Consider the following 18029-nt stretch of genomic DNA (forward strand, 5'->3'; position numbering starts at 1 on the left):
GACTCAAACAACATCATCATGAAGGAGGACATAATTTTAACTGTATTTTCACAGGTTTTACAGCTTTTTCTATCAATAAAGACCTCCCCGTGAGCATTCATACTAAACCAAAATAATTAATTTCTGTATTTTAAAATGTACTTTAAGCTCAAAGACCACGCTGACAGATTTTTTTCATCTACTACAGAGGCACATCTTTATCATGCAACAAAAAGTAAGACGTACTGCTGAAATTACACTTTTTATATTATAAAAAAAAGACGATATCCCATCAATTAAATGAGTAGTTAAACTTCTTTACACTGACAGAAATGGGGGTTTCAAAGTGGGCTGTATGCGGTCGGTGACATAAAATGAGCTTGGCATCCCTCGTATCCTCTTTTCTCTCCTACCTCATAGTTGAATGCAGTTGTCTCACTATAATCTAGCAAGCCCAGTTCTGTTCCCAGTCTTTGTTTACTCCACACAGTTTCCTCTCCGTCTGATTTTAATAAACAAATGTGTGTGCCTGTGATCGCACTCTTTCGTCCTCCACTCATGCGTGTGTTTCCTCACACGTTTAAGCCTGCTGGGTAGAGTTCACCTTTTTAAACTTAGAAATATGTGAATTTGATTGTTGTGTGCCAGTTGACTCACTATTGCGCCATTTGGAAATGCAGAAGTTATTATTTTTCGCATTATCTCAGGATTTAGCAGATCTTGATCAACTCTCTGGAATAAAGGTTAGAGCATAGGCGTCTTTCCTCCAGCTGGCAGGGTTTTAGTATGTTTTGGGTCACCAAAACATGAAAGCTGACTCTGATTTTTCCACCCACAACCTCTCGCTAGCGCGGTAATGTTAATTTTAGTAACTAACGTGAACATGTGCACTTCAAAGTGCGCCCTGCAGGTACATTTTACACATTATGCTGTGATAGATCAGCACCAAAAACAAGACTAGAAAAGCATTTCTCTTTGATCTGGTTATAATAGAGGACCAAACGTTCTGGACACCAATAAACTGATAGCTAAAACTGTACACCACCACCTTCTGATTAGACACATTAGAAACACAAACTAATAGGGTTTGAGTGTGCGTGCATGGTTTTCATATAAATAACAAACTACATGCAAACAACATGAGCGCACTGCATCGCATGATCTGTTGCACTTGGCAGTTAACGACGTGTAACCTGCAGGGCGTCCTTCTAGTCATGCTTATAAAGTGAGGACAATAAAAACAGATTAAAATAAAGCCACGTTTTATTGGAAGATAAGGTGCATAAAATGGCAAAAACAATCACAGCAAATGTTATTTTATTAAAGGCACTAGCACAGTGTCATTGAATATTTCAGGTGCATTCCCTTGTCATCTCATTGATCGCGCAGTCTCCAAGTAGTCGTGAAGATCGCCGCCTGCCGCAAGAAAAAGGAGTCTGCGTCTTTTACTGCTCCACCTCTGTCAGCTCAGTCTGTCTTGTTGCAGTCCTTGAAAAAGATTTGAAGAGACAAGGGAGTAAATGTTATATATTTTTTTTTCATTGACATTATGACTCATCACTCATCCTCATTGAGCATAAATGTTTAAGCTGTAAACTGAATTACCTGCAGCCTAAGGATTGTGATGTACTTCTCAGGGGCTGCTGCGCTCATCACTGTCGTGTAAACGGTAATTCTGGGAGGATATTAAGACAGACGACGGTCACTATTTAATGCGATTCATTGCGTGAGGTTTTATTTTTTTGAAAAGCAGAAAAATAGACATCAAGATATTCATTCAGCTATTGTTTCTCTGTAATCTACTCGCTACACTATACTGACAAAAGTATTCACTCTTCTGCTTTAACACACATATGAATTTGAGTAACATCCCATTCTTAATCCATAGGGTTTAATGTGATGTCAGTGAAGTCAGACATTGATGTTGGATGAGAAGGCCTGGCTCGCACTCTCCACTCTAATTCAACCCAAAGGTGTCCTATCAGATTTGGTTGGGACTCTGTGCAGGCCAGTTAAGATCTGCCACACAAAACTCGCTCATCCGTGTCTTCATGGACATTGTTTTGTGTGCTGGTGCACAGTCACGTTGTAACAGGAAGGAGCCATCCCCAAACTGTCCCCTCAAAGTTGGGCGCATGGAATCATCCAAAATCTCTTGGTATGTTGGAGCATGAAGAGTTCCTTTCACTGGAAGTAAAGAGTTGAGCCCAACTTCTAAACAACAATCCCACAATCCCAACAATGCGTGGCCTATCACTTCATGGCTGAGCTGCCATCGTTCCCAATCATTTACACACTGTTAATAATACCACTAACAGTTGACTGTGAAATTTTGAATTGTGAGGAAATTTCACGTCTGGACTTGTGGCACAGCTGGCATCCTATCACAGTACCACACTGGGATTCACTGAGCTCTTGAGAGGGACCCATTCTTTGACAAATGTTTGTAGAAGCGGCCCCCATGCCTAGGTGTTTGATTTTATACACCTGTGGCCATGGACGTGATTGGAACACCTGAACTCAATCATCTGGATGGGTGATCAAATTCGTTTGGCAATACAGTGTATGTGCTACATGTCAACGAAGGGCCCACTGACATAACTGCTGAAGTTGGAAAAAGGGAAGTAAAAGTGATGAACACACTAAGTGAACTATCCCATCTAAGCAACACAAGCATTTATAGAGTTGCTGGAGGATAAATAAGGGCATCAAACAGGAATAACGTCCTTCTTACCCATTACACACTGGATTCAGGGACAAAACCTGGAGGAAGAGACAGAGTTATAAGCCCGTACATCGTCTCCGATTACCAGAAGTGTGACTTCGTGAACCAAGGTTGAGGTTAGTTGACTTACCTGATAGAGTGTATTCATATTGATGTGCGCCTGGCCAGTAGCATTTAAAGCTTTGTTAGCCGCTTCTCTAAGAAATGAGCACACAGCAGCGGTGTAATAACAGCAGCAGCAACACAGCAAGCGTGCTCATCATGAGACATGACTCACCTCCGATGATCTTTAGCAGGAGGAGGAAGCCAGTGGTCAAAGTTTGTCTCCACTCTGAACCATCTGAAAGCAAACCCCAAAACACACATTAAAATGCTTACTGAGCGATGCAATCATTTTCCATCCTCCTCCTCAGATCTTTTTTTTTCACCTACCCTCCCTTCGCAGTTTCTAGAGGCCAGATATCAGCAGGGCCCTCTCGATCTCTGGTGATCACGACCCCTTCCCCGGCCCGCACCCCGCCGACTATGTAATACACCCCAGTGATGATGGGGACTTTTGAAAGACGCATGACTGCATCCTGAAAGTCCTCTGCTTCCTCCAGTGTCTGTCAGGCCACACAAAGAATACTTTCACTTCCGCATATTGTCAACTTTTTTTTTTTTCTTTTCCCCTACACTAACTTTTCTCACCTCCCTCACCAGCCAACTAACGGGGGATCTCTTATACAGGAAAGCAGAGACGATGTTCTTCCACCAGTTATACCAGTGTTCAGTTCCTTAGGAAAAAAAAAACAAGCTTGGAGACAAGAAGAAAAATGAAGATGCTACCTTTTCCACAGCCATGTGTGGTCTTACCTCGCTGGTCACCTGAGACAGTAAACTTGTTAGGGCTTTGTCCCGTCCATAGCCCGACATAGCCCGCAAACGAGGTTCCACGGTATACCTCCTGAAATGGTGTGTCAATAAAACACAAACTAGATTTAATGTCCGAAAAATTCACGTTGCTACGTAATTACTTTAGCTGTGCACCTGCTAATGCATGACGTACCTTTCCATTCTTGAGGAAGACTGCGTTAAAAGTCAGATTCTTCAGAACAGGATGCGGGTAATCGAGGTTCCTGCCGTGGTACACGTGCCCCTTTGTGTCCTGAGCCACGATGCTTGTGCAGAATCTGGAAGTGGATGAAGTTGTTTAGTGTGCATGAGAGGATTGAACTTTTGTTCGGCACTGTGGGGCTTCGCTACAAATGTCTAGGTGGATTTAAAAATCACACATACGCGGATACTTCATAGGCAAAGTTGAGCAGGATGACATCGGACAGCGTTCCTCCCAAGTGTGAGGCCAAGCCGCGGATCTCCCCCGCATATGGCTGAGGAACGTACTTTTCCAGGGCCATCACAATAGGTTTGACTGCGTGATGCAACCATTTTGGAATCGTGGAACTGGAGCAAAGAAAGCAAATTTAGCATGTTGGTCTGCGATCCCTGTCAGCAGAGATGTAGTGGAAGATAAACATGACAACACAGCAAAGGCAGAAATAAGATAAAGCAATGAGAGAGGAGGTTAAGTTTAATCTGTGCTGTGAGGGTTTCAGTGAGTTGTCCTTTGCAACTACTCAAACAACGGCTGGGAAAAAAGCAACAAAAACACAATAAAAAAATAACACTGTACATAAAATAATCCTTTGTGAGGCTCAATGCTCTTTGTGTTTTGGTGTCTCAAAGCAACATAGTGTGAGTTTGATGGTGTCAATCTCTGAAGATACTCTGCTTTTCTGCTGTAGAGCTGGTTGTGTGTAGTGCCTGCAATGCTTCCCCTGGACTGACTGCCTTGGCGTTTTTCAGGCAGCCTGTGTTTAAGTGGCTAACAGTGGTTCCCTACATACATGCACTACAGTGCATTGCTTAGCTTAGGCACCCACTTTCTAATACGCCGACTACATGTAGCTGTGGTGTGGCGTAAGGACATCAAAAGCCATTATGATTACATTTTGTCCGTCCTCCCCTTCAAGTTAATTTTCTCATACGCCTGTGCGACGCTTTCAGAGCTGCTGCTATTTTTAGATCACAGGCGAATGGAGGAGACACGAGTCCGATAAAGTCAATAATGTCAACGAATCAATAAAGTTTTTGATTTTCACTGGAAACTGGACACCGTTATATGTTAGAGCTAAGTATTAAGAATCCAACCCCCCCAAAAACGGGTAGTAAGCAGACTACAAAATTAAATTTTACTGTTTACTCTATTAAAGTCTGTATTATGTATGAAAATCACAATTAAGTTAAAATGCCCAAATGCTGGGGTACACCTTGGATACAGTGGTCCTAAGGGGTCAAACACACTGTAAATTAAAGAAACACCAAACAACAGAAAAATGCTGCAAAAGCAAAAAAACACAGTGAAAGTTAAATAAAACGCAATAGAGGTTTATGGAGACAAAACAGAACACAACAAAAGTTAAATAAATACAACAGAAGAAAACAAACGCACAAAAAGTTAAGGTTTTTTGTGAACTTTTCTTTTTGTATTTATTTATTTTTGTGAGCTTTTGAGACATTTTTGTGTCTTATTCAACTTCCACTGTGTTTTGTTCTTCTACAGCTTTTTTCTATTTGTTGGTGTTTTCTTAAGCTGCAGTACATTTGATCTCTCGGGGCCACTGTAGATAATAGCTGATAATAGAGTCCACAAAGGACACAACAAAATGTTTTCAAAACCAGAGGGCTGACCGGGACTGATAAACACAAGCTGAAGGAGACACGGGCGAAAGTAACAACCACAACTGAACAAACGGGAAATAACACCAAAACACGGCTCGAGAGAAAGCCAAAGTCAAAGCAGAACAGGAAACAGCCCACAAAACAAGGCGGTTCACACTGAACATGTTAATATATCACTAACAGAAAGATCAGACAGAAGGAGGAACAAAAAAACGTGACAGAAACCAAAACTTAAATAAGACACAAAGCAAAACACACACCCAGGAAGACAGTAATGTCACGAGACCAGAGCCGTAAAATTTTAATCTTCTTACATTACCAAGAATCTGACTTAAACATTAACTAGACCTCTAAATGCAACAAGAACCAAAATCCAAATGAACAGAATGATGATGAAAACAAAACAGAAACCAAAAAACTCCTGACAACTATCAAAAGCTAAGAGCACTAAAGCAGCAGTGAAGCCAAAAAGAATCAACACAAATCCAAAAACATTCAAAGGACCATGATACTAAAATTGTAAAGCAGTTTCTAGTTTAACTGGATTCTTGTGCTCGAATTTCCAACCGGTCAAACTATCAGGAAAACAGAGGTGCTGCAGGCGCTGACAGTTGATGGATGACAAGTATAGTAGCAGATCTTTACTTGTAAGTGTGAACGTGTTTGTGAGAGCAATCACAGCCTTGAAGACACCTCATGTAAAAGGGACTCCCACTTCCCCCCCTTTGAATAAAACTGCCTTTCACAAGATCCAGTCATACATTTACAGGTGTGTACGTGCCAGATAAAGTAATAAAACAGTAATAACTAGCTGCTCTGCCCTTTCACTCTGGTAACACTCTATAACATCAGTGTTACCGGCCATATTTTTCTCCCACTATTTGTTAGACGTGCCTCCCAGTCATTCATGTTAAACAGACCCCAGGTTTAATTAGGACATAATGTGGCAACTTTTAATACTGACATGCATTCTTAACATTTCACAGAATTTAAACGTTGGTAAAACCGCGTGTAGAAATCCAGTTTTTCTTCTAAGCCATGTGTCTTGTTGTCCTGCCAATGAGGTTGATGTCAGTTAAAACAATAACTGCTTGGAGGCATGGGCAGTTATTGTTTTAACTGCCCATGCCTCCCGTGTGAATCACACGGGAACCACTTTTTTTGATTGCACAACATAAATAAAAAAAATAGTACTGTCGAAAACAAAAGGTCAAGAAAAACTTCAAAAAAATCTGCCAGGAGGACCTCATGAGAGCGACCCCTGCTTCCTTTCTTCTTAATATTATGTGAAGATCACTTTTAAATCGCATCGTTACACAAGATCAAGCAAACAAGGATGTAGAATTACCGAGTACTTTAAACATGTTAATCGCTTTGAGCAACCTAACGCAATACGTCACCAACCCCATTTAAGACCACGGATTTTGTAATCTGCGCTGAAACCCTTCAAACTCCAGCAACCCCCCGAAACCCACATCGAAGATAAAATTCGCAAGTTCGCACTTGCATACTTGCACTATTTTTTTGCATACTTTCTGGCAAACTTACTCAATGACCTCTACAGCAGCTTTATTCACGTAGTCTATGTCGAAGACTTTCGCAAGAGGCATCCATCGCACTGCTGGATCTTCATCCAGACTGATGTTCACCGTTGGTGGAGCAAACTGTGCCCGGCACGACACTGCGAGTCCGAGCAGCAGCAGCGTTGTCCGCTCCATCTTTCGATCGTATGCACCGGAGACAGCCGACTCCTCTGCCTCTGTCGGGCAACGATAACGACGACATTTCCGCTTCAAGCTTTTCACAATAAAAGGAAGAAACTCCGAACTTACTGAGCAGCGCTTCAGCAAAACGAAGTCGTTGAACTTGATCACAATATTGGAACATCAATGGACAACTAGCATACATTAAGTACTGCTCCTTCTCCTCAAACTACTTCTACTACTAATAATAATAATGTTCTCTCATCCGCAGTTACCATTCTTCCCAGCTAGAAACAAGAAGACAGTAAAAGTAAACCCAGTGGTGATTTGGTTGATTTTCAGTAAGCTGACCTCTGACCTGACCTTGACGTGGATGTCAGCAGGATTCAAACTCCATCTGTGGTATCGTTTTGTGAATCCTAAGTGAACCCCTTCTGGAGTAATCACATTCACAAGAATGCCCTGACCTTAATGTCAAGGTCACTGAGATTCCAGCTTGTCCCAGATTTTGAGTAGATAAACCAATTTAAACTCCTACATAGCCATTTCATTCAGCAGTAAATGTCATCTATATATACTCTCATAAGCAAAAACAGGAACAGAAACACTCCTTTTAGCTTTTTGTGTATTTCGAAACAGTGTTGTTGTTTTTTTGGAGACCTGGAATTTAAATGTGTCTGTCACTAACACACTTTCATTCAGCTTCTGTTGTTTAAATGTGATATAGGCTGTAAATAATAAAAAATAAAAAAAATAAAAACACTGCAGTGAAGACAAAAAGCTTTCAACATTTTTCATAGTAGATGTTTGAGGTAGTCTTTTTTATGTATTTGACCCAGTTCAGTGGTACACATACAAACAAAGTATATCAGTCTACTAACACCAACACTGGTACTGATAATATCAATATCTGGATCGACTGTGGTTATACACATCATACAAATGTTGTCAAACAACTCAAGGATATTATACCAAGATCATATTATTATTATTATAAGTTGAAACGGTTTATTATGCCATAGCAGTGCACTCATTGCCCTTGCATACCAGGACCTCTCCAACACTTGAGACTTTCAAAACATGTCTAAAGACCCACTTTTATTCTCTGGCTTTTAAATCAAGATGACTCTGTTTCTATTGTTCATTCCATGATTCCATTTTCTCTTAATCTATATTCTATTTTATTTGCTATGTCTTCTGCTTTGACTATTTTATTGTACAGTACTTTGGTCAACAACTGTTGTTTTTAAAAGTACTATATAAATAAATAAACTTGAAACTACTATCAAACTATAGCAACCCTACATGGGTCATTTGCTACTAATCAAAAAGTGGCAGAGATCTGGAAGAGAATATGTGATCTAAAATATGACTTTTGGGCTTCAGTCTTCTCTGTTTAAGCACATCACCGTGTGATCTTCATATCACAGATGTGCCCAAAGCAGCAGGATATGCTGGCATGTTAGATAATCACTCACAAAAGGGGTTAGGAGTCCACAGCTGGTGCAATCTTTCTGCCAATTATTGATCCAATACCAAGTAAATGCAGGATCAATATTGCAGATAACACTATTGATACTGATTGGTATTAATCGATTGATCCGCCCGCCTCTAGCAGACTGGGGTAAAGCCAGACAATACTGTACAGAAATGAATGTTGTCAAACAACTTAAGGATATTATATCAAGATCATATTATTCTTATAGGTTGGGATCAACCTCAGATCAATCCGCCCACCTTTATTAACCGATTTTCATTCATGTAAAAAAAAAGCATAAGGTTTTTGACTCAGGTTCTTGTGATAGCTCTTTTGCCTCGGTTAGTCCGCCTTGTCGGCCTGAATGGAAGCTTTTTAGCCCAGGGGCGGATCTAGAGAAAGTTTCCTGGGGTGGCATAAAAATCAAATGGTGTCACAAAATCAAAGCCTTTTTTTAAACATGTATGCAGGTGTTACATATGGTTAAAATGATTAAAATGCACTAAGTCTGCACTTGTTTCATATAAATATTCTCTATAACTTAATTATTTTCTGTAGTACAAATAACTAAACAATTCAGATACAGAACACATTGAATTTAGATGTTATGTACTGAACAGCCTGTATAATAAATACATATTTACCCAAAAGTATAAAATCCAGGAAGCTACACAACATGGGCTGGTTCTTTACAAACACAAGTCTAACTTAGGTTTCACACTGTTAAATTCACACAAAATGTCAGAAATCTGCACTGTCGTAAACAAAATTTTAAACCTAATTTGTCATGATTTCTTGGGTTAATATTCTGAGGTCCAAAAAACAACTGGCACATTTTTGGCTACTTTTGATTTTACATTTGTATTTCACCTTCAAATTGTTTTTGTGTGACACCCCCACTCACCCAAGAAAGAGCAAAAACAGAGTACCGTAATTCCCGGACTACAGAGCGCACCTGATTAAAAGCCGCATGCTCTAATTTTAGAAAGAAAATCAATTTTGTACTTGTACAGGCCGCACCGGATTTTAAGCCGTATGAGTTTCACTTGTAATATGAGATTTGTAAGGTAACATAAACATGGAAACATAAACGTTATGGTAACATACAAAAATAAATACTGCAAATGCTTTTTTTTCCTCGAGCAGCGCCTGTAACACGGCTACCTTTAAGTATATGTACGTATCAGTAACACACAAATTACGCTGCTTATGGGTTTTTTACTGAACAGTGCACAAACAACATTCCAACGTCTCTTAACAACCGGTAAAAATATATACCGTATATATATTACTTATCAATTTTATTGGTCTACTGTTACCAGGCAAACTTTTTTGGCCGCATAAAAAAAAAATGCATTAGCCGCACGTCAGTATAAGCCGCAGTGTTCACAGTGTGGGGAAAAAAGTAGCGGCTTATGACCCGAAAACTACGGTACTTTTCAAAGTGCTATGCAGCCATTTACTTACATTGGGAGTGAGCAATGCCAAAATAACAAACCCCTAAACATCCCTAAACGTCCCTATAAAAAAAATCCAACCAAAAGACTTACCTGACCTTCTAAGTGAAAAACAGGAGAAAACCGAGCCAACAGAAATGGCTTCTCACCCCTACCAGGCTGCTGCAGTGGACAATACACAGTGAAAAGGGTACGAAAATGCTAATTTACAACAAAAATGCTCTAGCGCCAGACAAACACAGGTTTTACATACTAATACCAATTTATTACGTTTTCATACAAAGTAGAAAAGTCCAGCATCCTGTTGCAGGTGGAGGTGTTAAGTCTGAGCAGGTCCAGCTTGCCAATCAGCTGCTGGGCAATGATGGTGTTGAATGCTAAGATGAAATCAGTGAACAGCATTCTTAGGTGGGCGATGCGTTGATCCAGTTTTGATAGGGCTAGGTGGAGTGCCAATGAGATCGCATCGTCCATTGTCTTCAAACTCCAAACTTTCTTTGCTAGGCCAACCATATCTCTATTCTAGCTTATCCTAAAAGTTTGGAGAGAATTGGTCTGTTCATAAACGTGATCGATTGTTTGGGACTGCTCTAGCAATCACGTCGCATAAACAACTCTACTTCCGGTGGGAAAACTAATAGGGCTTTGGAGCGTGATGTCACGGGGGTGGGCGTGGAAAGGATTTTGGCCTGATCCGCCATTTTCGGGGTCTAAGAGCATGCGACGAAGGAGCGAAAGCACAGCCATGGTTCGTACTTGCTGTGTGGTCGGCTGCAATGTTCGATCTTACGATCGGCACGGGAATAAGCTTGGGTTGTCTTTTTATGCTTTCCCAACCTGGAAGCAATATCAAGGAGCTCATGTATCGGATGTTACCAAACGAAGGCGTCGAGCCTGGATAGCAGCCGTGAGACGAGCTGATATCAAGTTCTGTTCCATCTCCCCATATCACTTGGTGTGCTCCAGACATTTTCATTCCGGTAAGTGCTAGATATGTTCATATCACACTTTATAGCTGAATAATATTATCGTTGGTGGTCTCGGAAGTTATAGAAATTGCGATCAAACATGAATGGAGTGACTTTGCAGACATATGTGCTATGTAAAGATTCGCTAATTCTTTTGCACAACTGTAGGGAAGCCTGCCTATGAAATGGATCAAACAAATCCAGACTGGGTACCAACGCTACACATGGGGCACTCCGAAATCCGAACATCACATTCAGACCGTCACAGGAAGCGAACACAACGGCAACAAAAAAAAGCACTAGTAGGAGGTAAACAACAACCGCACACCCAACCACAATCTCTTATTTTAAAAGTTGATCTTAGTCAATTAACACAAACATTTGAGTATTCATACTGCCTTAATGTATAAACCACTTTAAAATTCCCTTGTGTATTTGCACTCTTTTTATTGGACAGGCTTTCACAATGGAGCTGCAGAATGTGAAGGTGAAGCCCCAGCAGAAGTTACCACAGAAGAGCAGCCAGAGATGGACAACGCAGGAGAGCAGCCAGAGATGGACAGTGCATCAGATAAACACATCACAGAGCAATGTGGAATACTTAACAAGCTGTTACCAGGGGATGTAGTTTTGGCTGACAGAGGCTTTGACATCAGAGATGCGGTGGGAATGATGTGTGCGGAGGTTAAGATCCCAGCATTTACAAGGGGCTTCTGTCAACTAGATGCCAAGGACATAGAAAATACACGAGCCATTGCACACCTAAGAATCCATGTCGAGCGAGTAATTGGCAGTTTGCGCAACAAGTTCAAAATGCTACATACCACCATGCCAATCCGTTCTCTTCTTCCATGTGAGGGTGAAGACGTTACCTTCATTGATAAAATTGTGAGGGTGTGTTGTGTTTTGGTTAACATGTGCCCTAGTGTGGTAGTGAAACCAGGCACACATGAGACTTGTCCGTTTTTTTTTGAGCTGCTTTTAAGCATGATTCTTGTCGTCGTCGTTCCAGCAAAGTGAATAGGGCTTTGGATTCGTAGACCCCGAAAATGGCGCTGCGCTCCCATAATGCATTGCGGTGTGACGTCAACTCCAAAGCCCTATTAAGGGTAAAGTCGCACTAATAACACCTACCACTCACGTTCATAAGCATACACTATGATCACTTCCACGCAGTAACGTTGTAATAAATATAATCCCCGGTAAAGTCAATTAGCGAACACTACTGGCATGTAATGCCAATGACGATCATTTCACAAACTGTAGAAAATGCTCAAAATGTTGTCGGCACCAAAAGTGAAGGGCTGACAGTTGTGTTTATATACGAACCGTAAGCGCTAATGTTGGTTAGCATCAGCTAAAGCGAGGAAGTTTGACACTTGCAGAGGCAGTGAACGCAGAGAGAGCTTAAAAATGTATTGTGGGGTTTTTTGTTTAGTCTTTGCTTCGTTGCTTTGATTTTTTTTTTTTTTTTTTTAGCATTAAGATGTTGCACACAAAATTACAGATATAACGGCGACTTAGCTGCTCGTTGGATAAACCCATGGACCTTAGAAAAGATCAACACTACTCGGATGTAAGCACCCGTGTATAACACAATAGGCAAAATTACGCTTGCTAACCTTTCCACATCACAGGCTTCACATTAAATAAACATTTTTTCAAATACTCACCATGATGTGAGACCGTTTAAATATTTTGTTACTCTGAAAATATGGCAGTATGAAGCTAAACCTTTAGCTTGACGGCTAACGCAATGCTAAGATTTACACGGAAACGATCAGCGGACATCGTTCAAGTACTATTGGTCTACATTCTTCTTCTATGGTAACAGCCTGGGCAGAGTAAAACCACACTTTAAACTGCCGCCATCTGTTGGCACCAATTACCGTAGAAAACATTATTACGACAACACGTTTTTTGGGGAAAATAACAGAGATTGAAACTTTATTGATAATTTGTCCAAGTTGAAAAATGCCCTCCTCGAAAAATATCATGTGACAACCTCATTGCCTTACAGAATCATGACGTCACACACATGTAGAATCTTACCACCATTCTGATCCTTTGATCCTTTGATCCTTAAAACCCATAAATAGGGGTGAAGAGCAACGACTTTTAGTCCGTTTCTCGCAGCATTGATGTTTGCAGCATTGAACCGTTCGCCAGAAAAGCCTTTTGAAATATTTGGATCCTTTGGAATAGTAACTGTATCCAGACCCAACATGTCTCAAACAAAAGATCCAAAGGGACAAGTTGACCCCTACGCTCTTCCCTGGGATGAGCCACTAGACTCTTCCCTTTCCTCTCTTCCTTGGTGTGACCAAGTAGAACTAGAGGAAAAGCGTTTGGAAGAAATGGAGGATGAAGCGCTCACAAACGCAGAGAAGATTAAGTTCTTGATGGAGGAAAATGAGCGAAAGAGCGCTGAACTAAAAAAGTTGTCATACCAGCTTCAAGAAAAGGAAGCTATTATTGAGGAGAAACAACAGGATCTCCGTGACATGGACAAAAAGAACCAGGAGCTCCAAGGAAAGCTTGATCAAGCTCTGCAACAAAATAAAAAACTCGTCCAAGAGAAGAAACAAGACGGCATGAAGAAGAGAGGGCTGCACAGCAATCTCCGAGACATGGAGCTAATGTACAGTGTAGACAAAAAAAGGCTTGATCACACACTGCAAGCAAATGAGAAGCTTCTCCAAGAGAAAAGGCAACAGGAGTTAAAACAAAAAGAAATGGATTCCAAGCTTCAGAGCATCAAGCAACACAATGAAAGCTTGCAAGGAAAGCTCGATGAAGCTCTGAAAGAAAATAAAAAACTCCTCCAAGAGAAGAAAGAAGACGGCATGAAGAAGAGAGGGCTGCACAGCAATCTCCGAGACATGGAGCTAATGTACAGTGTAGACAAAAAAAGGCTTGATCGCACACTGCAAGCAAATGAGAAGCTTCTCCAAGAGAAAAGGCAACAGGAGTTAAAACAAAAAGAAATGCATTCCAAGCTTCAGAGCATCAAGCAACACAATGAAAGCTTGCAAGGAAAGCTCGATGAAGCTCTGCAAGAAAATGAAAAACTTGTCCAAGAGAAGAAGCAAGACGGCATGAAGAAGAGAGGGCTGCACTCCAATCTCCGAGACATGGAGCTGATGTACAGTGTAGACAAAAAAAGGTTTGATCGCACACTGCAAGCAAATGAGAAGCTTCTCCAAGAGAAAAGGGAACAAGAAATCAAACAAAAAGAAATGGATTCCAAGCTTCAGAGCATCAAGCAACAAAATGAAAGCTTGCAAGGAAAGCTTGATGAAGCTCTGCGACAAAATAAAGAAATCCTTCAAGAGAAAGAGCAGCTGGACAGAAAGCAGGGAGACATGGAGTGCCAACTCCAGCTCCTGGAGGGAAACGACAGGATGCTGCAGGTAAAGTTCGATGAGACACTGCACAAATATCAGGACCTGCTTCAAGAGAGAGAACAGCTGGTCATTAAGCAGAGAGGAGAAAAACTTCTTCTCCAGGAGTTTGAGAAGAAAAACCAAAATCTGCAAGAACTTTACAACAAAATGAAGTTCAAAGCATCTGAGCTGGAAGGAGAAAATGAAAAACTGCAAAAACAGGAGGCAACATCTAAAGTGCTGAAAGAAAGGTTGGAAGAAAAAGAAGCCGAAATAGAAGAAGTGGAGAAAAAATGCAACAAGCTGCAGAAGCAAAACACAGAAACAATCGAGGAGCTGAAAATCCTCATCCTCGAGAAAAAGGTGCTCGTGGAAAAGCAGCTGGAGAAAAAGAAAAAACGCTTCTGCTTCTTCTGGAGGAAGAACACTCCTTCTTTCACTACTGCCAATGTCACTTCGTCTTCCCCCACCTCTGTTCCAGCTTAATCCCCTCTCCCTTTACCTACTAACACCTCTCAACACCTCTTTCTACCCTCTCCAATCTTAGAAGAGGTTTACAAGTTTGTGGACAAGGCTCAGCAGGCCCAACACTCTAAAGGAAAAGAAAGACAACGCAGGAAATTTCACACCTTGCTTTCAAAAACACACACTCCTCATTCTCAACCTACACAACCCAGAGAAGAAAACACACCTGAAGACAGTCAGGAGAAATGGGTTAAGAACTTTTCAGACAGGAATCTCACTGAACCTGAAAAGAGAGTATTGGCCAAAGGACTCAATTTTGCCATTTCTCCACAACAGTTGCCCATAGTGGACCTCATCACAGCCACAGAATCTGCCATACGGATTAATAAATTATCACAGACAGAAGCAGAGCAAATCAGGATGAAAGTCTCAGCCACCCTCTCCAGTGCCAAAGTCCCTCCGTCCAACCTCACAATACAGGAAAAGAAGGCCGTCGCTTCCCTGAGCAAAGACCACAACATCACTGTTTTACCAGCTGATAAGGGAAGATGCACCGTGGTCCTAAACACTACAGATTACCATACAAAGATCACTACTCTCCTCAGTGACAACAATACCTACGAAGCCTTAAAGCGAGACCCCACAAGCAGCTACAAAAAGAAAGTTATAGCTTGCCTTCAAGACTTTGAAAAGGACAAAATCATTGACCGCCTTACATATCACCGCCTTTACCCAGGGGATGCCATACCCTGCATTTACGGACTTCCTAAAATCCACAAGGAAGCTGTCCCACTCAGACCCATAGTCAGTAGCATAAACTCAGCCACTTATAACATTGCAAAACACCTTGCTACCATCCTTGCTCCTCTCGTGGGGAACACCCCACACCACATCAAGAACTCCACCAACTTCACTGACAAGGTCCAGAAACTTACCCTGGATCCAGATGAAACCATGGTGTCCTTTGATGTAGTCTCTCTCTTCACTTGCATACCCACCACGGAGGCAGTGGAGACTGTCAGAAAACGACTACAAGAAGACAGCTCCTTGGAGGACAGGACCAACTTCACACCCGATCAGATTTGCACACTGTTAGACCTAGGGATGGGTATCGTTTAGGTTTTATCCCATACCGGTGCCAAACCGGTACTTTTGAAACGGTGCCGGTGCTTAAACGGTGCTCAAACCGGTGCTCAAACCGGTGCTTAAAGAATGGAAAACACAAAATTGGTCCAAAAACCTCTCATGTTCAGCTGTTTTTTTGTAAAAAGATAACAATGTTAGCCTTTTCTGCAGCTATGGGGCATATATGGTATCATTCTTGGCTGGAAGCAGTGCTTAATCAATGGAAAAAACACAAACTTTGTCCAAAAACCTTTCATGTTTAGCTGTTTTCCACTTTTTCTTTGGTCATTTTAGCCTTTTTGGCCAGGGTCAAGGGAGTATCTGCCATCTAACAAGAAGACAGCCGCATGTAGCTATGATGGTGTTTGCTGTTCACCTTACATGCATTAATTTAATAACGTGGTTAGCCTACTCAACCTAAATTACACAGGAACAACATTAAGCAACTCACGCAGAGAAGAACGGCTGCTGCTGCCATCATCATCCGTCATCATTTCTGCTACACTGGCAGGGCTAGGGGCCAGGACTCTCCTCTTCGGGTTTTTGGGGGATGTTGCTAACTCCGGGTCCGATAACAGGCAACCCACAAGCAGTAGATGTGCACGGTGTGAGGTCTCGCAGCAAGCTATCAAATACGGCGCATTTCTCGGCTTTAAAAAAGAACACTATGCGTCGCCAGGTGTTTCATCAGATTTGAGGTGTTACCTCCTTTGACAGTATCACAGTATCAGCTTAAAGCACTTGTTGCAGGCTGCTGAGTTTGCATATTTTGCTGTGAAGTACAGCCAAACTTTAGACCGCTTCGCCTTGGGCATTTTTAATCTGTAGCTCTGCTCTAAAAGAACACATGTACCTGGACCCGCCTACTATCCTCGGAAACGTAAAATGATTGGCTAGAATCTTCCATACCAGTTGGTGGCGGTAATGCACCTTTCAGTTGTTTGCCAACCGCCAATACAAATGTAAGGAAGAAGAAAGTGTATCACAGCTCAGGGAAAAAAGCACCGGCCTCCTTTTCGGTCTGGTTACTACCGTTTATGTCAGATACCGGTACCCATCCCTAGTTAGACCTCTGTCTCACCACTACATATTTCAAATACAACGAAGGCTTTTACAGACAAAAACATGGCTGTGCCATGGGCTCCCCCGTGTCACCTATTGTAGCCAACCTTTACATGGAGGAAGTGGAAAGGAAGGCTCTTGGCTCTTTCAAAGGAAGAGTACCCAGCCACTGGTACAGATATGTAGACGACACCTGGGTCAAAATCAAGACACAAGAAGTGGAATCCTTCACTGCGCACATTAACGCTGTGGATAAAAAACATCAAGTTCACCAGGGAAGACACAAAGGACAACTGTTTGCCCTTCCTGGACTGCGCTGTGCACATTGAAGAGAATGGCAACCTCAACATCGAAGTTTACCAGAAGCCCACACACACGGACCAGTACCTCCTGTTTGACTCCCATCACCCTCTGGAACACAAACTTGGAGTAATTAGGACCCTACACCACCGGGCAGAACATGTTCCCTCTAAGCTTGAAGGAAAAAAGAAGGAACACACACATGTAAAGGAAGCACTCAAAACGTGCGGCTATCCTAAATGGGCGTTCTTAAAGTCAGCAAAGAGGCACAGAAAAGAAGATCAGACACCAGCGAGGGAGGATAAGAAGGACAGACGCAACAACATTGTCATCCCCTATGTAGCCGGTGTATCAGAAAAACTCAGGAGGGTTTTCTCCAAGCATGACATCCCGGTACATTTCAGACCCAGCAACACGCTCAGACAAAAACTGGTTCACCCGAAAGACAAAACGCCAAAACACAGACTTAACAATGTGGTGTATGCTGTACAGTGCAGCGAGGAATGCCCAGACCTCTACATTGGAGAGACCAAACAGCCACTTCACAAGCGCATGGCACAACACAGAAGAGCGACCTCCACAGGACAAGACTCAGCTGTCCATCTGCATCTTAAGGATAAAGGACACTCTTTTGAGGATGCCAATGTTCACATTTTGGACA

At 41.8% G+C, this 18029-nt stretch overlaps 3 protein-coding genes across 3 annotated transcripts; 2 read left to right on the forward strand and 1 right to left on the reverse strand.

The window, feature by feature from the left end:
• Positions 1–1224: 1224 nt before the first annotated feature.
• On the reverse strand, positions 1225–7221 carry LOC146519082 (N-acylethanolamine-hydrolyzing acid amidase-like). The gene is made up of 11 exons (XM_085158803.1): positions 6974–7221; positions 3983–4147; positions 3753–3876; positions 3560–3650; positions 3395–3480; positions 3137–3309; positions 2982–3044; positions 2835–2901; positions 2714–2742; positions 1585–1654; positions 1225–1467 (listed from the first exon to the last, which is right to left on the reverse strand). The coding sequence occupies exons 1-11, from the start codon at positions 7141–7143 to the stop codon at positions 1447–1449; spliced, it is 1059 nt and encodes a 352-aa protein (XP_085014929.1). The 5' UTR covers positions 7144–7221; the 3' UTR covers positions 1225–1446.
• A 3534-nt stretch (positions 7222–10755) lies between these two features.
• On the forward strand, positions 10756–12050 carry LOC146519083 (uncharacterized). The gene is made up of 3 exons (XM_085159380.1): positions 10756–11042; positions 11199–11339; positions 11488–12050. Exons 1-3 carry the CDS (start codon positions 10781–10783, stop codon positions 12048–12050), a joined length of 966 nt encoding a protein of 321 aa, XP_085015506.1. The 5' UTR covers positions 10756–10780.
• An 88-nt stretch (positions 12051–12138) lies between these two features.
• Positions 12139–16879, forward strand: LOC146519084 (uncharacterized). The gene has a single exon (XM_085158801.1). The coding sequence runs from the start codon at positions 13172–13174 to the stop codon at positions 14900–14902; it is 1731 nt and encodes a 576-aa protein (XP_085014927.1). The 5' UTR covers positions 12139–13171; the 3' UTR covers positions 14903–16879.
• The last annotated feature ends 1150 nt before the right edge of the window (positions 16880–18029 follow it).

Source organism: Neolamprologus multifasciatus, chromosome 5, assembly GCF_963576455.1.
Source record: "Neolamprologus multifasciatus chromosome 5, fNeoMul1.2, whole genome shotgun sequence".
NCBI classification, from domain to species: domain Eukaryota; kingdom Metazoa; phylum Chordata; class Actinopteri; order Cichliformes; family Cichlidae; genus Neolamprologus; species Neolamprologus multifasciatus.

Excerpts from the sequence above, each read along its gene's own strand:
- LOC146519082 (XM_085158803.1), bottom strand. The coding sequence starts at position 7,143 with ATGGAGCGGACAACGCTGCTGCTGCTCGGACTCGCAGTGTCGTGCCGG. Across the intron at positions 3,045-3,136 it reads CTAGAAACTGCGAAGGGAGG|ATGGTTCAGAGTGGAGACAA; the intron begins GTAGGTGAAAAA and ends GTTTGCTTTCAG. Across the intron at positions 2,902-2,981 it reads CCTGCTAAAGATCATCGGAG|AGAAGCGGCTAACAAAGCTT; the intron begins GTGAGTCATGTC and ends CTCATTTCTTAG.
- LOC146519083 (XM_085159380.1), top strand. The coding sequence starts at position 10,781 with ATGCGACGAAGGAGCGAAAGCACAGCCATGGTTCGTACTTGCTGTGTG. Across the intron at positions 11,043-11,198 it reads CTCCAGACATTTTCATTCCG|GGAAGCCTGCCTATGAAATG; the intron begins GTAAGTGCTAGA and ends GCACAACTGTAG. Across the intron at positions 11,340-11,487 it reads AAAAAAAGCACTAGTAGGAG|GCTTTCACAATGGAGCTGCA; the intron begins GTAAACAACAAC and ends TTTATTGGACAG.
- LOC146519084 (XM_085158801.1), top strand. The coding sequence starts at position 13,172 with ATGTTTGCAGCATTGAACCGTTCGCCAGAAAAGCCTTTTGAAATATTT.